Consider the following 24,798-nt stretch of genomic DNA (forward strand, 5'->3'; position numbering starts at 1 on the left):
ATCAAAAATATTTAGCAAACATTTTTATTATTTTATATCTAATAACTTTTTTGAATATTTATATTAACGTTTAATGCACCCTGTAATTAGTTTGTAAATAGTATTACGCGCTTGCTGACCGTGCTCTTATTTTGAAAATCGGGCCGGACATCCGTGTTTACTTTAGCTCTTGCTCAGGCTGTTCGTTGGTGGCTCCGTGTGGTTTTTAACACCCTGCTCTGCTACAAGCCGGGTTCGTCTCTCAGGGAGGTTTCACTCGCCGTCGCCAGGAGGAGTCAGCTCTCTTTCGGTCGGCATAAACAGCAACACGGAGGTTATGTCTGCGGTTCGGACCCCGAGTGGAGACTTCTCGTTAAGCTGCCGTAGCCGTTAGCTCGCTGCTTTGGGTCCGCTGAGTTGTAGCTACAACAGGCTTTTTGTTCTGCTCCCGGACAGCCTCTGCATGACAAACCGTCCCCACTGTTCAGAGCGGACAGGGCGGTAGTACAGCGGCTGCTTTATTGGGAAACGTGTCAGGGAGACCACCCCCTTCCTCATCACCACCACCACCACCCTCCCAGGTTGTGAACCCCTGCTGCGGGGCTAACACCCCCGGTCATCGAGCGAATTCATGGCCGGAAATCCGAGGAGGGGCGCCGGACTCATCGGGCTGATGAAGGACGCCTTTCAGCCCCACCAACAGCCTCTGCAGCCTCACCAGCCCGCTGTGGTCGATAAGAAAATGGTGGAGAAATGCTGGAAGCTCATGGATAAGGTACAAACTGTCTCTAGGTTCAAAAACGCTCTAATATTGACATAAAAACTTGTTTTTTTTGTGACTTTAAGCTGTTATCAGTTGCTATGCATCATAAAGTGTTTACTTTTCACTTCCTTCTTCTAGATTTATGATCATATCAGGGCTATAACCAACATTTATCATTAACATTTAAGTAACAAATCAAACGGGTTTCCTGGATATCCCACCTAATGTGAAAATATATTCACATCCCTGGACTTTGTCACGTTAGAACCAACAACCTTCATATATTTTTTGAGAATTATATGTAATAAACCAACACAAAGTAGTGTATTTATTTACTTCTCTTTAATCGGATCCCTCTAAATTAAGTGTAAAGGAATCCAACTAGAAATGACCAATTAGAAAATAAAATCCACCAGAGTGTAATTTAACACTTTTGAGGTTTTTTGGAGAACATTAGAGAAAAAACCCCTCAGCAGACAGGTCAGAGAGAAAGTTCTGGAGAAGTTTATAGCAGGGTTAGGTTTGAAAATAATATCCTAATATCAAATAAATTGACAAGTTAGCTGTTTGCCAAAAGCCATGTGGAAGATTGACCTTATCCAAAATATTTCAGGATCTCAGTTAAAGTGTGAGCAATTTTAAGATGTTAAAGAACTGTTTGGAGTGTGTAATTGTAAGCATTATGATCCGACTGCATGCATGCTAATGCAATAATTGGGCTGGTGGATGGAGTCGCCTACACCTGACACAGATGACAGTGCCCAGAAGTCACAGAGATCGTTTGAAGCGCTAATGTGGGAGAAAGGATGGCGGAAAAATGTGAATTTATCTCAACTGGGATAATCATTGAAAGATTTTTTGATATTTCTGTTATATTCTAGTCCACTTCAGAGCTTTTTGGCCAACAGGAAACATGCTGTAAATCGTAAAACATTGGATTATTGGTATAATCAAGCGTGGCAGCATCATGCTGTGGAGATGTGTGTTTTTTTTTTTTCCCAACAGGGACATAAATGCGGGTTCATGATGGGGATAAATGTGAGACAGTCCTGGACAAAATCCAAGCCTGCAGCCAAATATGGACTAGACTGTTTTAGATCAAAGCATATTAATCCATTACAATGGTCTAGTCAAAGTCCAAACCTATGTCCAACTGAGAATCATTGATCTGTCTTCAAATGTTCAAAGCTGCAGCCAAAGTTGCTTCTACAAAATTTGATTTAGGAGACTGAAAATAAATTCACACCACAGTTTTCTTATTTTTAATTGTTAGAAATGTTGAAAACCATGGATAGTTTTCCTCCCACTTTAAAATCAAGCTCTACTTTGTCTTGGTATGTCAGATCAAATTTGGATAAAATGCATAGAAGTTTGATGTTATGACATGAATGGATGTGGAACAGTTAGAATGATAGACAAATGTTATTTTGTTTTAATTACTGGAAAACCTATGTTACAATGGAAAATATTACATTGAACACAAAGTATTTTAATAACCACACTTTCCAGTGACTTACTCAAAAACAGACTTGAGTACACCCATGCCTGCTTCTAATAAGTTTAATAAACTTTGCTAAATTCAACAAACATTTTAAAAAAGAGTGACCTTAATCCTGTTTTTATTGGTGAGATTAGATGGGGTTTCTTTTCTATTATTTATTTTCTCCATTTGATCCCAGAAGACTTTTCAATTGAAAAGAAATAAAAATATCCTTTTATTGTCCCACAGTGGAGATTCACACAAAGGTATTAATATATATCTATATATAAGCTAATTAAAGAATTAAATACTGTACAGTAATAGCAAAATTACAACCTAAAGTACTATGCAGTTATCAAAAATAGACTAATCGGAGTCAAAAAAAACTGCAAGGTGTGTAAGATAATTAAAAATGTGTTTGTAACTAAGACTATTTACAGTAAGTGAAGATAAAACTGTGCAAGCAACAGAGCTGTGTGAATCACAGCAGAAATGTAAACACTCACTGAATTTGTTGAGGAGCAATGATTATAGAGTCTGAGCTGCTGGAGGAAGGATCTGTGGTAACACTCCTTTGTGCACTTTGGATACAGCAGGGGGTTTTTTTTCCAATAAGGCCATAGTGCAAAATCCTTTTTTAAATTTTGTAGTAATGCAATATTTAAATCCAACCAAATTATTTGCTTTATAAAATATTGCATGCTTAGTTTTTATTGTTGTTTTTATCAGGTAAAATGAATCACAACATTGTTTTTGTGATTTTATTTATGTTTTTAAAATATATTTTGGCCCACAAGTCTTTTTGAGTTGACCATTTGGGAAATGTGACACCTCTGCTCCAGGGTTACAATAGTTTTAGTTTTATTTCTTTGTGACTTTTTGTGTGTCTAATTCAGTTAGTTTTAATTAGATTTTACAGTGTGTTTACTAGTTTTTATTAGTTATAATTAGTTAAAGATTGTCTAGTTTTTGTATTATTTATAGTTTTTTTCATACTTTGGTTCATTTTTAGGTACAGAATTCAGAAAGGTCAAAGTATAATATTGTGATTATTTATACGTTGATTCGGTAATGAATATTCAACAGAAGATACTACTTTCAAAAATTTATTCAGTTATTGTTGAACAACAACTGATTCTGGTGTTTTATCCAAACTTTTGCTGTCACCAGTTTGCGGACTGCTGTAAGCGCCACCAGAAGGAGTACGGATTACCGTAGTTTACCGACAGCTGACGTAAACTGCTTGTGTGGGGAAAAATAAATAAATTTCACATCAGTTCGAAAAGCTACATTCATACAAATGAAAACAAAGGATATTATATCTATAATATCATTATGTGTTAGATAGCTTTATAAACTCACGATATAGTTCCAGTTAATGTTTTCTTAATTTCAGTTATTTCATTCGTTTTAGTTAACTATAATAATATTGCTCTCGTAGCTAAAAAGCTCGTGCTTTTCTCATTACTGTTAAAATATATAAAAACATGAATAAATAAGCAGTATAATGGTTGTTGAGACTGTTTGTTTTGACATAAAGTGATTTTAGCAGCACTTGTTTACTGCAAGCACTCATAATCTGGATCGGTTGCTGTTATTTTCTGTGCTACAAAGTTTAGGAAGCATTGATCTAAACTGTATGAGAAAACCGAATCCCTCCAAATTAGGACTACAATGGTGTCCCTGATGCATTTCCTAATTGGGATAACGTGAAGTAGGTCGCATTAGGAGAGCAGCCCCCTTTTTTCCAGTGTTGGATCAGAAAGAGGTGTCGTCTGTGTGTTGCATCTGTGGCCAGGGGAAGGTTTACTTTGGTCCCATTTATCGCCGTCTTTGTGGTTTTATCTCTCGCCGTCAGCTTTGGGCTGAGATGGAGATAAGAGGAGAAAGCAGAGAGAGACGACAAGATGAGACTTGAGAAGATATTACTGCAGGAGGGCCGGAGTAAGAGGAGATAAGGCAGGGAGACGGTGAAATGTGTGTGCTGTGCTGCATCAGTTACACCTACAGGATATGTGCTGATATCCCTTTTGTCCTGTTTGAAGTTTTAAATCCTTTTGTTTCTGGGTTATATAGCGGCCAGATGTGTAACGCCTCTTTAATAAAGTCTGCAGACTTGGTTGGAAGATGATACAAAGCTGGAAAAAGTGTGTCCTCTTAGTTTTGTTTTGGATTGATTCATCACACCTTCATGCTTCAAACCATTAAACAAATTTTAATATCAGATAAAAATTTCCAGAGTTACCACTGCTGACTCCAAACTCCCCCCGCCCCCCCCCAAAAAAGACATAACAGCCAAAACCACCCTGATGACTCGGAGCCCTATAGGGGAAATGGGATTTTTTTTTTTCTTTTGCGTTCCCTCGCAAGAGATAAAAAATTTTAAATTGTCATTTGTGATTGTATACAAAATAGACCAGCAAATATTGCAGTAAGCATATTGCAAGGTAACACAAAAGAATTTTTTTTTCTCATGTTCCCTAGACTGCTCCGTATGATGATTTTCAAGACTTCTGGAAAAAATATTTTGTTGACAACTTAAGAACATCCTCATGTTCCATGTTATGATCCAGATGGCAAATATGCCCAGAAAATGCTGTCTGTTGATGTTTAACGTTTAAAGAAGTGTTAGTTTTCATTTTTTGACTCAACCCTAATTGGAACCGATTCTGGTCAATTCTACCGTGAAAAGGCGCAAACAAGTTTTATCAAGATTATTGCATAAAATAATCTGACCAGAGATCACATACGGTTTGATTTGCAGGCCAAATTGTGAAATCTTCTAACATTTTCACTTGCTTAGCTTAACAAATTTTCAATTCCAGCATCTCAAAGTATCTTGGATTATCTAATTATTATATATTAGCCCTCTAAATTTCCTCTTGTGTGTAATCTGAAGAAGTACAACGTCCAGTGATTAAAATATTTATGCGATTGATGCTGGACGATATGGCTGAAAAACATATCACAATATAAGTGCTTCATATCAGTTGATATAGATAATTATTGTTGAGTTTGGAAGCATCTTAAATATCTAAGATCCTTCCAAACTTCATGTTTTATCCACAGTTTTGTCTCAAGCTGTTGGACTCACTTTCTCCTTTTACTTCATACTGTTGTTTATTATTTTTAAGCAGTTGTGAAACATGGCGGTGAAACCTGAACCTGTTGTTGTGCAACTTACTCAACATGTTGTTGCTAGGAAACCAAAGAGTGAGTGGGTTGATGCCACCAACACAGCTTGGCAGTGAAAGGTTGAGCAGCTAAAACATTTCCTCTGCATACATACCCAGAATGCAACACAGTTCTGAATCAGACTTCAGTGAAATTATTGAAAATTCTAAATTATGTGATATTGATCATGTGTTTATCGCAATATATATTGTTATGAATTTATTGCCCCCGTTAAAGGGTTAATAGAGGAGCCATGTTGTGATGACTTCCTGAAGGTGGTGTTTCAGAAAGAGCAGAAGTTTTTAAAGAGACAGAGGCTGACTTTTAAGGCATTAAATGACAAAGTCAAACTTCAGTCGTTAAAAGAATTGTTTTAACAACTGAAGTTAACATAGTTACTTGATTATACGATAAGATGGCACTATGTGGCTGGAAAACACACAATACTGTCTCTTTAAGTCACCTCTCCCCTGTGTTTCCTGTGCAGGTGGTGCGTTTGTGCCAGAACCCCAAGGTGGCGCTGAAGAACAGCCCACCCTACATCCTGGACCTGCTGCCAGACACCTACCAGCACCTGCGCACCATCCTGTCCAGGTACGAGGGGAAGATGGAGATCCTCGGGGAGAACGAGTATTTCCGCGTGGTCATCGATAACCTCACCAACAAGACGAAGCAGACCATGAGCCTGTTCAAGGAGGCCAAGGAGCGGATGTACGAGGAGAACTCCCAGGCCAGGTGGGCTAACACAAGAAGCGCTGAGCAACGTTTGGATGAGTGACAGATGGTTCAGAGCTAATCACCCTTTCACCCTGGCATCCAGGACATAAAATGAGCCTTTAAGATTGTGATGGCGGGATCTTTCCTAATCTGGCTCTGCTGCTGTTTTCTGACCCGTCGTATAATCTGAGTTTCACCTTTCAGGTGTTTCTCTACTGTAAGGCTGCAGCTAACTGTTAGATTAGCAGTCGATTAATTGATCAATCAGATTTAAAAATGGGACATTCTACAGATTTTTCATTGAACTACTTAAGCTTTCTTTATACAATATAGGCAATACATTAAAAGATGCAAAAAAATCATTCAGTTCCTTTTTAATTAAGAAAATAAACATTTGTATTGCTTAAAATGTAATACCTCAGCATTCCTTTAATAGATCTGAACCAAGTGAAGCTAAAAATATGCTACTTGTGGGAGTTTTTTTTAAATATCAATTTATTTTCTGTAGTTTTGACTTAATTAATACTTAATGAATAAATGACAAGTCTATTATAATAATTAATTAATCACATGATAAATTAAAATGAGCTAGATATTTTCCATTATGATTATTACGTAATTTTTATTTGAAGGACGGTGTTATTCACAGAGACGTCATAACCCACTTTATGTATGGCTTTGGTTTAAGTTGTTTTTATTACCATTTTATTTATTGGTTTTGGCTGTCATATTTTATTTTGGATATTTAAAATATCTTCCAGTCCCAGTGTTGAGTGTTATTTGGTTTTTATATTATTATTCCATTGTCAAGATTTTGCTTGAAAATGATCTCAAAACAAAAATAATATAGTTTATCGCAATAATTAATTTATCGTTCAGATTAATACATTGTCAGCTTCCTTAAGAACTTCATTGCTAAAGAAACTGGCTGTTCACAGAGAACTTTATGCAAAGTTTAGTGGAAAGAAAAAGTGTGGTAGAATGAAAAGGATTGTGAAGCAGAGACCTTTCAGGAGTTTAGTGGAGATTCAGCGGCTTGCAGCTGGAGTCACCACACACAGTCTGCAAGTGTCACATTTCTGGTGTGAAGCCAATCCTGGAGCGGAGACAAGTCAGAGGAATCTTACCCGGGGTAGAAATTGGCAAATGAAATGCAAATTTAGGATTTCTCAGAGACTGAAGGCAGAGTGGAGAGATGCAGAATCTACTGTGCTTAAAGTCCAGATGATCTGGGTTGCCATGTCATCTGCTGGTTTTGATTAACTGAGTTTTCTGGAGTTTACAGTCAACACAATAGTCTAATGGGAAGGTTTAGAAAAGTTCCTGCTTCCTCTTGTTGACAAGCTTTAGATGCTGGTTTCATTTTACTTTTGGACTTTGTACCGACCCACACTGCCAAAGGTACCAGTCACTTTCCACTACAAATGTATGCAAAACTTTGTCTATATTCTGCCAATGTTGAAAAAACACAATTTTGCAATTGGAGTGTTTCCATGAAATAAGAAATGCGATTAAAATCACATGTGGATAAGTTTGTTCACACAATAAGTCATTAAAAAACATGGTAGCAACAGAGGTAAACACAAATATTCTCATTTGATATTTAAAAATTACAATCTTGAGATGGACCAAAATATGTGGAAATTTTGCCATTTTAATAATTCGTATGAATAAAAAAAACAGTTTCTTTCAATATAAAACTTATAAAGCTTTAACAAAACTGCTTGGTGATTTTTTTTTTGTTAAAACATGCTTGTTCACCATTCAATGAAGTTTCTGAAAGTAAGTATCCAGAAATTTTACTCAAGAGTAGCGATACTTCAAAATAAAATTACTCAAAAAAAAAAAAGTTAAAAATTCAGCATAGTGAAAATTACCCCTGTCATAACAAATTTTGCTGGACGATAAATTGCCACAGAAGTTATCACAATAAATGGTTATATTCTTTTTAGAACATTTTTGAGGTAATATAGTGGTAATGGCATTATAGTCAAAGAATACACTCTCATAGATCAATAAGCTTTAAATTATAATTAACATTTAACACTGGAACTGGAAGACATTTTGAATATAAAAAAATCAGTAGAAAATAAATAAAATTAATTATGAAGTCTCTGCAAATTTGTCCATTAAAAAGAAAGGAAAAAATGAGACCAAAACATGAGGCTGAAGACTTTTATCATCCAATTTTTGGAAAAAATAGAAAATGATAAACCATTCAAATGGAAATCAAATGTAGCTAGTATGATAAGATAATTTATTTGTCTCCCATGGGGTTACTGAGTAAATGTAACAAGTTACTATTCAACTTTGCTCGTGTAATTAAAAAAAAAGTGTTTCTAATGCAGTTTTACAAAGTGCTCAAATTTAAATACAGCCAACAAAACAGCCTCATCCTAACACAAATTGGCCATTGAACAAATTTATTTCTATAATTCCAAGTTGCACAATTATATAGTCAGTGGAAATCCAGCTACTTCCTGCTTTTGTCACCATGGTAACTCTGTGACTGACTGGCCAACAGACTGACCTAACCTGACCCACATAGAGAATATCATAGTTGTCAAAAGGAAGATGAGAGACATCAGAACCGCGGCCTGGTCTGCTCCATTCCAAGCCTTAACCAGATACTGTTGAGTACATGAACATAATGTTCAGTAAGATACCATTCTGTATTAGAAACCCTTCTTTAAAATAGCTCTGATGCAATATTGTAATTTTCTGAAACAGAATTTTGGGTTTTCATTATCAATTAACCAATGCTTAACATATAATTCAGTTATCTCTCAGAAAGTTGTTTTTGACTTAAACCGATCTTTCTAACAGTAACCTCTCAAATCTCCTCCTGCTAAATCAGGTCTGCTGTAAAGTTTTCGCACATTAACGTAAAGTTGTTCAACCTCGAAAAAAACACTGTGATGTACAGCTGCTTAAAAGTCAGATAACAGACCAACTGAAGTGTCACAATCACACCAACTTCCTGTATTTCTCAGAAAAGCATTAGCAGCAAAAGTTCATCCTTCCTCTGATTTTATCGAGCATTTCCTCCTCGATTCTCTGTAAATGCGTCAGTTCTGTTAACTGAACCACAGAAGAACTTTTATTTATTCCTCAAGTCCACTTGTCATTCAGTGAAATCATTGAGTGACAAGTCGTCCTAAATTAGGACGACTTTAATAAATTAATAAAAATAATTTAGAAACATTAATTCACTAAAAGCTATTTTCTGTTGCTGAATCTTTCTAATTTAATCGTTCTCAGAGTGTTTCCTCCAGTCAGTCATGGTGGATGTACTCTGGTGGGAGGTTTGTGACTCAGCTGCAGCTAGCTTCAGCTAACCCATCTCTTTTGCTGTTGCTACTCCCTCAGGAGGAACCTGACCAAGCTGTCTCTGATCTTCAGTCACATGCTGGCCGAGCTGAAGGCCATCTTTCCCAACGGCCTGTTTCAGGGGGACAACTTCCGGATTACCAAAGCTGACGCCGCTGAATTTTGGAGAAGGTCATTCGGAGACAAGTGAGTTTCTGTTTTTAATAGAGAACAGGGAGGAGTCATGATTGTTGTTTTAGCTCTGAAGTCGTTCCAATGTTCGAGTCAGGTTTTGACAATCTGCTGGACTCTTAGGATGTTTTTCCACGTCTGGATGAGAGTGGAAAAAAGAAAATGGACTTCCATAAGTTTAGGTTGATCCTTTCTTTGATCCCTCCTTCCTTCCTTGATCCGTCCTTTGATACTTCCTTTTCATCCTTCCTTCCTGCATTCGATCAGTCCTTTGATCCATCCTTCCTTTAGTGCTTCCTTCCTTTCACCCTTCCTTCCTGCCTTTGAGTCTTCCTTCTTTTGCTCTTTCCATTGAACCTTCCTTTGCTCCTTCCTTTGATTTTTTCCTTCCTTCCTTTGAGCTGAACTTTGGTTCGTCCTTTGATCCTTCCTTCTTTCCTTTGATCTTTACTTCCTTCCTTCATTTGATTCTGACTTTGATCCTTCCATTTAATCCTTCCTTCTTTCCTTTGATCTGTCCGTTGGTCCTTCCTTCATTCCTCTGATTCCTCTTTTGATCCTTCCGTCCTTCCATTAATCCCTCCTTTGATTCTTCCTTTCCTTGATCCCTACTTCTCATCATTCACTCTTTCCTTTGATCCTTCCTTCTTTAGTCTGATCCCTCCTTTGATCCTTCTTTCCTTTCTTTGATCCCTCCTTCTTTCCCTTGATTCGTCCGTGGGTCCTTCCTTCCTTTGATCCTGTCTTCCTTTCTTTGGACCGTCATTTGGTCCTTCCATCGTTCATTTAGTCCCTCCTTTGATCCTTCCTTCCTTCCTTCCTTCCTTCCTTCCTTCCTTCCTTCCTTCCTTTCTTTCTTTCTTTCTTTCTTTCTTTCTTTCTTTCTTTCTTTCTTTCTTTAATCCCTCCTTTGATCCTTCCTTCCCCTGATCCCTCCTTTGATCCTTCCTTCCTGCCTTTAATCCATCCTTTGGTCCTTCCTTCTTTCCTTTGATCCTTTCGCCCTCTGATCCCTCCTTTGATACTTCCTTCTTTCCTTTGATCCTTCCTTTTTTTGTTGATTCCTTCTTTGATTCTTCCTTATTTCCTTTTATCCTTACTTTGATCCTTCCTTCTTTCCTTTGAGTCCTCCTTTGATCCATCCTTTATTCCGTGCTTTGATCCTTTCTTCCCTCCTTTGATCCTTCCTTCATCGATCTGTCCATCCTTTGTTTGGTCCTTCCATCCTTCCTTTGATCCTTCTTACTTTCTTTACCTTTCTATCTGTTCTATCTTTCATCCTTTAATCTGTCCATCTGTCATTTCCTTTTATCCCTCCGTCATTAACTCATACTGAACTTTAGGGTCAAGGGTCAGAAAAAGGGCAGCCAACAACAAGACGCCACACATGTGGACACAACCTGTTTGCCAACAACAGCCACCCCAGAGACGGTTTCCTCCCTCAGGCTGCTACTTCTTATGAACATGTCACAACCTGCCTTTTCTGTTTTTTTCCTTTATGTAAAATGTGATTGTACAGGTTGTTTTATCTTTATTTATTTACTCTAAGGTTTCTACATTTACATTTAATGTCTGTATGCTATGAACACTTGAAACCGAAGTCAGATTCATAGCGAGTTATCACAATTCTGATTCTGATTCAGAAAGCCTTAACTTTGCATCTCTGTTTATTTCCCCTCTGTTTATGTATTTCTGTTTCAGAACCATTGTACCCTGGAGGATGTTCCGCCAGGCTCTCCATGAGTTTCACCCCATAAGTTCTGGTTTGGAAGCCATGGCACTGAAGTCCACCATCGACCTCACCTGCAACGACTACATCTCTGTTTTTGAGTTCGACATCTTCACCCGACTCTTTCAGGTAAGGCTTTCTGAGCATGTCTGAACTGTGAATTAGTCGAAAGTAACATTCAGTCATTGATACGTTTTTATTTTGGTGCATTTTTGTAGCCATGGTCGTCTCTTCTGAGAAACTGGAACAGCCTAGCAGTCACACATCCCGGCTACATGGCCTTCCTGACGTACGACGAAGTCAAGGCTCGGCTGCAGAGATTCATCCACAAACCTGGCAGGTGAGACTCATGTAACCTGAGGGCTGATGGGTGTCGGCTGAAGCTTCTGGGTTGAGATATTTCTCTTTTCTCTCAGCTACATTTTCCGGCTGAGCTGCACTCGGCTGGGACAGTGGGCGATCGGTTACGTGACAGCCGACGGGAACATCCTGCAGACTATTCCCCACAATAAACCGCTTTTCCAAGCCCTCATCGATGGATACAGAGAGGGATTGTGAGTCACATTTGAACATTATATCAAATCCTCCAGAGATATTTTTTTTACGTGTAAAATTTACTTTTTGCACATTTTTGTATTACCATTTAAGTTTATACTGCTTCTAAAAACATTTAAAAAAACAACACTCTGTTGTTTTGCTGGCAATAAATTTATGTTTTTCTTGGTGTCTGGAAAATGGGCCATTTCAGAAACCTTCTGAATGTAACAAATCAGCAAGCACATATTTGAGCATCTGTTTGCAGCCATTTTCACATGCGAGTGTAAACGTTGAGTTTAGGGCTGTTGTGGAAAAAATTATGACCAAGCACTGTTCAGGTAAAATCACTCAACCAGGTTTATTTATGAATTGTGCACAACTCAGAGAGCTCATAGGACAATCAATCATGAAGCAGTTCTGGATAGAAAGCTCTGCCAGGCAGAGACAACACATGAGTTTTATACCAAGGATAAGGAATTCAAAACAATTGGGTGAGACAGAGTGGCTCTCATGCAGCTGTGGGAAACAACTTCCAACCTTGTACATGTAACCCAAATAGTTCTTTTGGTGAGAGTTCACAAGCATTTCATATAACATGATCAGCAGATGTTAACTTATAGTAATTTTCCACCACAGGGTGTGGCCAGAAGCAGCTATTTGGATTTAAAGTGACAACACACACTAAAACGGCTCATTCTTTGAAAAAAAAAAATCTCATCAGAATAGAAATTGTCAATCTCATTTTAATTTATTTTGCCATTAATTGATTAATTGGAAGAGGCTTAATTGGTGGGTTGTTGAGACTCAGTTCTTCTTTTCTCCTTTTTCCAGGAAAGATTTCTGAAAATCCTCTTAACATCAACACATTCAGCTTTTTCTGAAGGTTTGAGCAGAGTCTTGGTTCATAATAAAAACACATCCTAACGCTGACATTCAAAGCCTTTTGAACGTCAGCATTCAAAAGGTGTTCAATTATTAATTTTCAAATATTCTCAAATAAATCTTTTACAATAGATTAATAATTTATATTTTTTCTATTGGTTGTGGCTTCACTCCGTGTCATTACTGACTGTTGCAACCCTCAGTCCATCAGTTGGTAGCCAGAAAGAACAAGATTCTTCCACACCACAACGATGCATGAGAAGCCTCCCCTCTTAGTACGTTTTTTTTTTTTTTTTTTACCTTGAAGTGTCTCACCTAATGAAGTAAATATCTCCCTGTGATCCAGCTCTGTCTTTGTGGAGCAGTAACGTCTCTAAACTCTCTCGATCCTGTCATTTTTGGTTTCATTCGTCTTTCTCAATGTGGGAGCATGGCGTACCACTTCCCCTTCAGACGCCACAATAAGAGGATGTGCGTCTGCACCGACTTTAATGACCCGAACGACTGTCTGAATTCTTAAAACTTGCTGAAGTTTTCATTCTTCTAACTATTTAAGTTCATACCGCCAGCTTTAATGTGTTTTGTTTCAATTTTATGTGAAGTAGAGAGAAAATTGTGTGACTTTCTGAAGGGTATTTTTAGAGGCAGAGGTCCGATTTCAAGATGTTAAATTACAAAGTCAAATTTCTGAAACTGAAGGTAACGTAGTAACTTGACTGCGCTCTAAAATGGCACTATGTGACTAGAAAACATAATACTGGATGTGAGCAGGGATGAACATGGATGTTTGATGGAGTTTAATTTTTAACAGAAGTAAGGAAAATGTTCCTGAGTGAGATTCGGTGGATGTGGAATTAGAATCGCACCTGTGTGATTCTGTTGGTGTTGACGCTTGCGGTTGTGGTTTTCTAGCTATCTTTTCCCAGACGGCCGTGCGCAGAACCCAGACCTGACGGGGCTGTGTGAGCCTTCTCCTCAGGACCACATCAAAGTTACTCAGGTTTGGTTTGTTTCTCACTACGAAGTACATTCAGGCATTCATCATCCTGCGGAGATACAGCTGGCAGCTTTATGGTCATCAAACAGAAGCCTTGTGAGTGTTAAACAGGAAGTTTTACTGGTGATTTTCTGGTCGTTGTCCCTGCAGGAGCAGTACGAGCTGTACTGTGAGATGGGCTCCACCTTCCAGCTCTGCAAGATTTGCGCCGAAAACGACAAAGATGTGAAGATTGAGCCCTGCAGACACCTGATGTGCACTTCCTGTCTGACCGCCTGGCAGGTGAGGACGTCGACTCCACTGTATAACCTTTGGTTACATCGGTATGCACTGATAATCTGATTGTTAGTTTGCTTCCTGGTAGGAATCAATGTCCAGCTGTGTCAGATTCAGGTTGTTTTTCCTTCCAGTTGACTACCTTGAAGCAGTAAAGATCATTTCCTGTTTTATTAGATTGAGGTAGCGGGTTCTGTTTCCTGCAAACTATCAGATATGCACAATGGTGAAATAAATGGTTTTCCCTACATTTTATTACAGTAAATGTTGAAGAAGGTAACTAAATATTTTCTGTTTTTGAAAAAAAAAAACAAACAAACTGAAAACCATTTCTTATTTTGATGAATTACAGTTCACACACAGGACCAGGTGGTGCTTACCTTCATCTGGTCAGTTCTCTAAACTTAAGCACCTTTTGCTGCCCAGTTATTAATCAGTTAATCCAAAAATAAGTAGATCAGCCTTACAATGTGTTGATAGGTCAAGCAGAAAGGACTGTTTTTTACACACTGAACTGTTTAGATGCATCATTTAAGCCTAAAACTGACTGAAGGTTTAACCTGAACAACCACCTGCACCTACTGTTTTTACTTGTCCTTTTGGAATAATGTGCTATATTTACATACCGTACAAGTTATCATGTTGTTTTCTGAATGTTCCTCTGTATTTTTTAGCCCTCCAAGAATATTTTAATGGAATAAAGGGAGATACTTTTTCATTATCCTCTAGATTTTTTGTGAAGAAACAAAGTAATCCATCTTATTTAGAGCATTAGCAGCTTTATTGTGTGTTTGGATTTAATTGTGATCCTTTGTAGGAGTCAGAGGGTCAAGGCTGTCCGTTCTGCCGCTGTGAGATCAAAGGCACGGAGCCCATCGTAGTGGACCCCTTCCATCCTAAGGCCAGCGGGGCTTCCTTCGCCGGCTTCCAGGGCTCCAGCCGAGCCGAAGCAGTAGCAAACGATGAGGAAGAGGATGACCGTCTGGAGGACCATCTGGTCATGAGCAGGCTGGCCTGCAGTAGTAAGGTACGGCCTGCACCTCTGGTTCTCTCTGCTTTCATGGTGGATCTCTAAAACCGTCTCTGTGTCTTTAAAGGTGGAACGTCCGGCATCTCCGGTGTCTCAGCTGCCTCCGGTGCCTCCACGGCTGGACCTGCTGCAGCAGAGGTCCGTGCTGAGTCAGGGCACCACAGCCAAGGTGCGTTTCCATGCAGACCCCAGGTCGACCGGCCGGCCTGCGGATGGTTTCTACTGACAGCTCCGTCAGAGCTGTGTAAACACAGCACAAAGTAAAATGAGCAAATGTTTGATGAAGCTGGCCTTTGTGCTGCTGCCCTGTGGGCTGCAGCTCTATCAGGAAGTAAGAAACACAAGAGGGACTGTTATTTTCCATGAAACTTATCCACAGGATTTGACTACATATCCCAAATAAATCTCCCCAAAAAACATGCAAAATTCTCAACACGAAAGGAGAGTTCTTTTTATTTTTCCCGTTAAAGAGAAAAACACTATGTTGCACATCTTTGATCAAAGAGTGACAAAATGAAGTGTCCTTACTGTATTTACTGGGAAAATGTCCTAAATCAATTCAATAACTAATCACAGAGCTTATCTACTATAAATGGAAAAAAAAAAATAAACCCCCTTTTTTTTTTTATACAAAAGAGATGTTTCAGATGTTAATATTTGGTTCGGAAGTGGCTTCAAAGGATTGAAACCGCTCCAGCTCATCTTTCCTTCCTCTCAACTTTCTATTAATCTTTTTGTCTCTGTCTGTGAACAGAGGCATTTAGCAACAGTGTTTTCTGTGAGTCACTCTGCTGGACAGCAGCATTAGTTGTAATATTTCATTACAGAAAATCACTTTTTACTCGTATCTATAGGGTGTCTGCACGTCCTTAAAAAATGTTCATGTATCTACAATCAAGGCCTGAAAATGTCTTAACTTCATAAAAGAAATGTAAATTAATCATAGTAATTTAAAAAAGTAATCACAAACATCTAAATATTTTCAAACAAGCGTTTGAGTCGCATGTAGACGTGTTTATTCTGTTCTGTGACTTGAGCTGGTTGTTTCATCAGAAAGTGTAAATTTATTGCACAACTTTCACCTTGGCCTCTGGCTCTCACGTCTGTTGGCGATTTATATGATGTTACATGCATTTTGTGCAAAAACTCATGGCTCTAATACAGTATAAAATATGCAATTTTCTTTTGTACATTTCTGTCGTGAGAGGTTTTAAATTTCATTCAGAATATTCTAAAAAGGCCTCATATTTGAGTTTGTAAAGCCAAACTTTCAGGCTACCATGCTTGTGGGTTTTTGTTTGCTGTTCATAATGATGTGAGTTATCTTGAAGTATAAGATTTGAAATATATCCTTCTGCAATAAAACTATTTAACTTTCTTAATTAAATTAATGAAAGTTTTAGTGATTCCTTTCTTTAATATGATGCTCTTGCAAGGATCAGAATCATGAATATAGTGATTGTCTGGTGTTTGTGTGTTTTAAATATGAACTTAGTTGGTGTGAAATAACAGAAATGTTGTTTATATTGTATTTGTAAATGGACTGAACCCGTTTACATTCCTGCATCTCCACGTCTCCTGCGTGTTTATAACTCCAGCAACGTCTTGTGTTTACATCCCAGGTTGCGGTCACTCACAGAGACAAGCCTCTACCTCCCCCCCCTGTTGTGAGGGAGCTTCCCCCTCCGCCCCCTCCAGAGCGACCCTTGGTCCCCGTCCAGGACCCCAGGCTGCAGAGGAGACCGCTGCCTTCCACCCCTGACCAGCCCGCCTGGGCGGCCAACTACATGGTTCCTCGGCCCGCCACCAAGGCCTCCCTCCCCCAGAGCAGCGGCACCAACGGGGAGGGCACCAGGACCCAGGCAGCCACCAACGCCATCTACTGCCTGTCTGCCAGGTATGCAGCTCTGCTCATGACTTAAACACAAAACCAGGATTTGAATGAGTTTTTTTCTGCACGTTGGCTCCCCCTGGAGGTCATATTTAGAGCTGGACTTTAATAAAATACCCTTGGAAAACTGTAGAAAGTACGAAACAGAAATTATTTAACAGCAGTTCAGCTCTACTGCAGTTTCATCACCGTAGTTTAAAATATGTATTTGTAAGTCTCATTAAAAACTAGAAAAATTGCTGTTCCTTGCAAAACTGTTGTGAGAATTTCAGTTTGCTAAATTTTATATATTTTATATGGAGCCCAGTGGAGGAAGGGAGGTTTTTAAGAAAACCGTAAAACGTGTGCCTGAAAAAATGTATCACAATATAATTGTTTCATATCGATAGATGATTATTGATGAGTTTTTTGTTTTAAATATCTGAAACGCTGCCAAACTGATGAGGTGACGTATCCTGTTTTATCTGCTGTTTTTTATGCACGCCATTGTGTTTTATTTTTAAGCAGTTATGAGTAGTGAAAATGCTGAATGCATTGATAATCCTTGGTTTCCCTTTGTGCAGGTCTCTGACTTCGTCGGCGGCCTCAGCTGGAGAAAAGCCATCATCAGACGGTGAGGAGAACGAGTACATGAGTCCCACCTCCCTGCCGGTCTCTGGTGCCCCCTGGGTCATGGCGGGCTCCTTGGTGCCCCCGCCTCCTGCCCAGACAAACAACCACAACGACGTCAGGTAAACAAGAGGGCCTATTAGTCAAACCAGGTTACATTTTAGGGCTCTGCATCACCAAGCAGATCCCTCTGCAACTAGAAGGCATAGAGAGTGACAGATCTGTTGGCTCTTCTGGTACAAGATGTGTAAAAAGTCTCTCCAGGTTATTCTGAGAATTTTAGACATTCTTTTTATTTGAGTCGAATTAGAGGAGAAAATCCTGCTTCAGCCACAGGTTATAGATTGCTATGCTTCTTGAAGAGTGATGACGAGGTTGAGTAGAGTTTGACTTTGTTGAACATGGTATAATAAAATAATAAACAAATGATGGCTTTAAATACAAAGAAAATACATTTAAAACTAAAGCAAACAAAAGAAGAACAGTAAACTATATTTACACATTCAAAGGAAAGGAGGGATTTTTCTAAGATGTTTACTGTACAATTACATTACATCAATAAAAGATGCATTTATTTGAAGTGTAACTAACCCTCCTGTGAAAACAAAACCCCGCCCCCGGCAAAGTAAAAAAAAAATTCCAACAAAGTGGGTGGGGCCAAGATACATTGAGGGGTGTGGCCATGGCCATGATGATGAGCAGGAGAGGATTGAGTGGGGCTGCAGCACCTTTACTATATTTAGTGACTTTTCAAATTACTCTATCGACTTTTTATTAAAAAAGTGATTAAGTAGATATCAGAGGAGACTTATGGCAGACGTTCGCTAATGCAACTCCTGATTTGCCACCAGGTGGCGTGTGTCAGAGTGAGATGTTTATTGTTCATGTCGATGTTTTGATAGAGAACAAACTTAGATCTCAGCTGCTCTTCGGTGTGAGGAAATAGGAGGTCAGTGAGAGAAACAGCAATTTTTAACACAACTGGTCCTGTTGTTGCCTCTCTGATGAACTTCAGCCAGCTAATCTGGGTTGCAGATGTTTCTGTCAACGCATTCAGAGACATAATAGACGCCACGTATTATTAGAGAAACTTTGTCTCCCTTTTTTGGTTGGGAAAGAAAAATAAAACCAGTGTCTCTTATACTTGTGTCCTTTAATTTTACTTTCTTTGTCATTTAACATTTATCATATGTCTACATAATTAATCAACGTACAAGATGAATAAACCGACTCACTGGTTGAGTTCATTAGTTTCTAAATACATTAAAAAGTTGACATGTACTACACATTGTGAGCAGCAGGGGGCTCCACTGCTCCGGCTATGTTTTAACCCTCCTGAACCCAGTGAACCCCCTTCTTAAATAATTTAAAGAAGATGAAGAAGATGCAGAAGTTTTGAAGATGAATGCAGCTGGAGAACAGCTTGTCCCTTTGATGAAAGGATGAAGGAGTGCAGAATGTTTCTGTTGATCATGAGAAGAACAGACATTTCTCTTTTAACGAGGGTTAGATTCACAAAGCTGTACTTCTTGCTCAATTGTTTTGCACTTTTTGTGTGTTTGTGCTTTTTTTATTTGTTTTTGCATGAGATCATTTAAGAAAGCTACACGTGTGCTAATAAATTTGAATGAAACGTGGAATTGAGCACACATAAGGGAATACCAGACTCCTTCCTTGACACGCCACATTTAAATATGAAAAATAAAGATAAGGAAGTCATGCATGTTTACATCTCTGTGTGATTGAAAATCGTGTCTTATCGCAGAAAGAGAAGATGGTTGGTTGGAGATGCTCCTAAATGAGGTGGAAAAATTCAAGTAGATGTGATTTATGAGCAAAATCAGACTATTGTCCATTTATGTACACAATTTAATTGAACATACACACCCTGTTCTTGTAAATGATTACAGAAGTGTGTCAGGAAAAGGCTGAGGTGTTGTAAATTTTACTAATGTACTTTGTAACATAACTGATGTTAATGCTATTTCAGTTTCACCACCAGGTTTCAGCAGATGGTATTTTATTTCCTATGTAAAACATCAACGATCTGAAAAACCACCTATAGGGTTGAGGTATAATTACCACAAATAAGCATATCAAAATAAGAATTAAACTGGGTTTTGCTGTAAAAAAATAAAAAAATGTGTGAATTTTACCCAGAGTTTAATGTCAAGTTTGCTGCTTCCGAGATTGGTGGATCCATTAAGAGAAACTAAATATTTAAAGCATAGTGGGTAAATTAAAGTCCTTATTACAGGACTGATTTAAAAATGTGTGTTATGTTTAAAAAATATTATAAATTTAAAATAATTCTACTTAAATCCCCTGGTAAACTGCCTCAAGCCGTGTTTTTATGTTTTTTATCTTACATCTGTTTTGCTGGCAGTGAGGGGGGCGACGACGACTCTGATGACCCTCAAGTGTACGAATCCATGTTCAACATCCAGAGTCAGGCCGGATCCTCTGACACAACGCAGGCCTCTGATCTGGGTAACCTGCTTCAGTTCACTTTCACAAGCACTTTGATAAATATTTATGGGAAACCATCTTTGCTGGAGTGCGTTAAGAATAACTGATCTGCACAGCAGTGTCTTTATAACAAAACTCAAAATTGAAAGTATGACTTTAATAATCACACTTTCCTCATTGTGATAGTCATTACATAAATATAACAAATATGTACTTATACTTTGTGTACAATTATTAGGCAAGTGAGTATTTTGGCATTTTTTGGCAGATTTTCTATCTGCTCAGAATGAGTTGTTTTAGGGCCTTTGTCACTTTAAATCCAAATTAGCTGCTGCACACATGAAAATTACTTGAAACAGATGCGCAATTGTACAATCGTGCATCTTTGAAAAGCAGAAGTGGAGCCTCCTGCATAATCAACAAGAATGCAGCAAGTGGTGTCTGTATGGTAAGTCAACAAGTAAACACTTGTCTATTCCAGCAGCCATAGTACAGCACATACAGCGGTAAAACCAGCTGACCAAACGGATTGGAACTCTGCTGGGATTGCTAGGTAACGGGGCAATGCCTGTCAAAAGTGACCTAATGGAAAGGCTTTGAAACAACTCATTCCCAGAAAAGATGAACTCAATGCCAAAAACCATTTGGGTGTTGTTTTAAGAGCTTGGGTTGTTTTTAGAAGCACTGTAGAACCAAATTAAAGGATTAAAACATGCAAAATGTGAATTTTGCATATTAGATACCCTTTAAACATTCATGTTTGAGGTTTATTTTGGAGTAACAGAGCGGTGGAGTTGGTAATTAATAAAATAATCTTCTTAAAAAAACAACTTGCCTGATAACTGTGCAGAGTGTATGTCCACTTGGTGTTTTTAAGGGTGTTTAGAATAATGCAACTGTGCATCTCATAGTTTCAGAGTGGCTGGCTGCCTTTACTTGAAGCTGATCGTTAACACGTTGTTTGGTCTTCCAGAACTTGACCAGCTTCCAGCTGCAGCCTCCCAGGACAAAAAGGAAGACAGCGAAGCGGAGGACATCTACGAGTTCGACCGTCCCCGCCCAGTGGTACCCCCCGCCCCCACCCGAAGGATCCTGTCTGAAATCAGCTGTCCCTCCGCAGCCTTAAACTCGCTCAGCATGGACGCCTCAGTGGAAGCTGGTACGTCCAGTCAGCCCTAGGTTTTGACTGGTAAATGGACTGGTTCTGAACTGGGTCTGAACTGGTTCTGAACTGGTTTCTGTCTCACACACCTCAAAAAACACAGTTATTATTTAGAATAGTAAGAAAAAAACCCAGAAATTAGGAATTTAATTTTAAAACTAATCTCTGGTATTAGTTTATTTAGCTTTTAGCATTTTTATCTTCAGTAAAGTCCAGTCCTTATAAAAAGTAATGATTTAACAACATTGGCTTGTTTTCCTTTTTTGTTTTTCAACCTTTCAGTCACTCTGAGCTCCTCCATTTTCACATTTAATTGCAGCGCCCTCTGCTGGAAAGAAAGTAAACATTCACGACCAGATTCTCATATAGATAAAGTTTTCTTTGAAAGTTACTTTAATGTTTGGCAGTTTTCCTGAACCTGGTATTTATTAATTATTTGTACAATAACTGTATTATAGAAATCTAAGACCAGGAGAAAAGCCCGAGTTTTCTGAGAACAGTTTTTCATCCATGTTTTCCAGTGTATTTAGATTTTCTGTTTCCAAAAAAAATACTGATTAACTGATCTAAAAAAAAAACAAAACAAAAAAAAAACAGATTTGAGCTTCCCAAATATGTCTTAAAAACCTACCAGACACACAAGATATTTGATTCTGTTCCACAGAGTAGACTCATAAAAAAGCTCAATGATCCTGTTTTTATTGTAAAAAAAAACAAAAAAAAAAACCATAAATAAATAAATAAAAGAAAAATTATTGTTGGTAATAATTAAAGGCTTAAAGTGACTGAAGTAAAATATCTCATAATAGCAAAACCACTTCATTTAAAAATGAATTACAGCAATGTATATTTAATTTATAAACGGTATTGCAATTTAACTATAATAATCAAATATACTAGTTTTAATACGAATATAATTTGATGGATTTCATGACATCAAATGATAATGTTTAAAAGAATGGAAGCAAACTTAACAATAAAATTACATTTAAAGAAAGCCTTGTTTTATTTATAAATAATGATTATAATTTTAAACGTTTTGTATAACACGCCATAACGGCATGTGAAGGCTGGAATCAGGTGTAGCTCACAAACCAATCTGTTTAACTCGCTATGAGGAAAAGTATCTGTGGAAAACGTCCGCTTTCGGCTTCTGTAAATTGCTGTGTCATTGTTTCCTGAACTGATTTTTCCAGGAGCGTTTGCCGAGTCGGACCGGCCGCCCCGGCCCCTCCCACGCAGAGCCAACTCCGACCGCCGCCCTCGACCTTTCAACCGCGACCTTTCCGCTCCGCTGCCCGAACTCCCTGGCCCATCCTCCGCCTCGCCTCCTCCTCTTCCTCCTCCTCCTTCACCTGCTGCTCCCGCCACCGTCGCCGCTGGCAACCAGGCCCTGAATGGTGAGATCGAATGTCTGATATCCCAAGGCTACTCCATGCAGGACATCCAGAAAGCGCTGATGATCGCCCAGAACAACCTGGAGACGGCCAAAAACATCCTGCGTGAGTTCGTCTCCGTCCCCTCCACGGCCCACATCGCCACATAGTCACTCAGGTCCTGCTCCGCCCCCCCCCAATCCCGTCTCCGCTTTGTGCCATTATTGTGGATAGCATTTACCGAGCACTTTTCCGCGGGAAAACACCAGATCTAAGGAAAAACATCCAAAGTTAATTGTAATCAACTGCGTCAGGTATTATTTGCTTTTCTAAAAGGATTCTAGGTGTGAAAACAGGATTGTTTTTTTTTTTGTTTTTTTGTGACGGATCCTGAAGCCTCAACACTTACTCTACGCCGCCCCCAGCTGGAAATGGAAGGAACTGGATTCCCCATCAGCTGATTGGTTCATCTCTTTCGGCTTAAATGATCTGAAACGTGTAAAAGGAGCTTTGTGAAGCCAAACTTTCATCATGTCGCTGTTCAGTTCGCTGCTTCTCCGCAAACTGTGGTGTGCAAATCTGTAACTAATCAGAAATTAGTGAGTAGAAGTCTGTGGCGTGCATTCTCGTGCTGCAGGGTTGTGGCTCCATTTCCCATCACCTTCTGGGTCAACAAGTACTTTAATCTTTGAGTACTCTCCTCACATGTTGTACTGTGTGTAGAACTAACAATGACTGAAATTAATTCCATTTTAATTATGTTTTTCTAACATTTTCCAGTTTATTTTGTGGAAAATCGGGCAACAGTGTCTCTACATTCAGGTTTGACTCATTGCCAACGTATCGGTGGAGGCAAGGAAGACTAGGAAAAGTGAATCCCCGATTATCAAGTGGTTTGGAGAGGCAACTAGTAGAGGAGTCGACGAGCAGCACCACTGTGTCACACAGCAGGAAAATATGACTCAAATCCAATTTTTTTCTTTTTCTTTTTTCTTTTTTTTTTTTGGCCAATATCCGACTTTCTCATGGAAGTCTGAACGGCACAATTCTGATCTTTTCACCCTAAGATAAATCAGATTTGTTCCACTTATCTGTGGGACTAAATTATGTCAGATATTTTTCACAGCGTCAGCAGTAGGAACAAGTCATCTTATTCAACTTTTACATCATAATTCTGCACCACAAGAAGTCAGATGCTGTAAATCTGGACGTAAACAATGGCTGAAAATTCTAATTATGAAATTATGAAAGCCGTCTGTGTCAGTGAAGCGCCTCACATCACAGTCCACCACTTTTAGTTCCAACTTCACATCCAAACAGAGCTGTGCTCTTGTCATGTTCTCATGATGATGCGATCGACTCTGAAGAACTTTAAAATTGATCAATAGACAGCGGCCATTATTACTGCTGTAAACAGAGCGCTGCTGTGTGACATAAGTAAGTAAAACCAAGATAAAAACCACAAAGTGCTTCAACAACAAAATTAAGCAAAAGCAGATTTAAAAAGATAAGTTCATGTCTGTGCACATGGCTTACTTTGGGACAGAAGCTGTTCACACAGAAAACTTATTGCGGTCGCATTTAATTAGTAGCTTGAACGACCACAGAAAAAATAAATAAGATTTCAGTTAAAAATTGAAAATAAAAAAAAATTTGGAATTGCGCATCAAGACCTGCTGTGTAAAAATCTCCCTGCAGAATCCTGACTTGTCGTCCAGACCCTGCAGGTCTTTTTAAAGTAAATAAAGAGGCAGAGCTGGCCTTTCCATCCTGCAGGTCAGCTTCGAATGGTTTCCGTCTCAGCTGCTTTATGTCAAACACTTCCTAGAATAATAGGACAGGTCTGCTCCTACCTAAACGTCCTGTCCCCGACTGATCTACCTCACCGGGCTCTGAATCCCCAAGCAGATTATGGACAGATTAGAAACCTGCATGCGTTCCTGACTGATGAACGAACCTACGTCCACTTCCACTCGCAGGCGGCAGATTACAACCTTCCATTCGCATCACCCAGTTCCCAAGAAACTGAATCCCACATGTAAGTGACCCACAAATATCCACAGAGAAGCTCCCACTCTCTCTACAGAGTGAAAACGGAGAGACGAAGCTAACAGTCGTGCTCCATGAAGTCAAGGATTCCCCAATAAGTCATTTAACAGGAAGGATAGGTCCATATCTAGTCCAATACTCTATTAAAGTGAAATTAGTGCCGTGGATCTGTCTTGA

General features: G+C 38.9%; 1 protein-coding gene across 1 annotated transcript; it reads left to right on the forward strand.

The window, feature by feature from the left end:
- Positions 1-148: 148 nt before the first annotated feature.
- Positions 149-24,346, forward strand: LOC103145535 (E3 ubiquitin-protein ligase CBL-like). The gene is made up of 15 exons (XM_007562989.2): positions 149-754; positions 5,884-6,131; positions 9,483-9,629; positions 11,316-11,472; positions 11,562-11,683; positions 11,760-11,897; positions 13,675-13,762; positions 13,910-14,041; positions 14,853-15,062; positions 15,133-15,234; positions 16,688-16,962; positions 17,520-17,687; positions 19,952-20,055; positions 21,008-21,193; positions 22,393-24,346. Exons 1-15 carry the CDS (start codon positions 611-613, stop codon positions 22,740-22,742), a joined length of 2,571 nt encoding a protein of 856 aa, XP_007563051.1. The 5' UTR covers positions 149-610; the 3' UTR covers positions 22,743-24,346.
- Positions 24,347-24,798: the final 452 nt, after the last annotated feature.

Source organism: Poecilia formosa, unplaced genomic scaffold (assembly GCF_000485575.1).
Source record: "Poecilia formosa unplaced genomic scaffold, Poecilia_formosa-5.1.2 Scaffold143, whole genome shotgun sequence".
NCBI classification, from domain to species: domain Eukaryota; kingdom Metazoa; phylum Chordata; class Actinopteri; order Cyprinodontiformes; family Poeciliidae; genus Poecilia; species Poecilia formosa.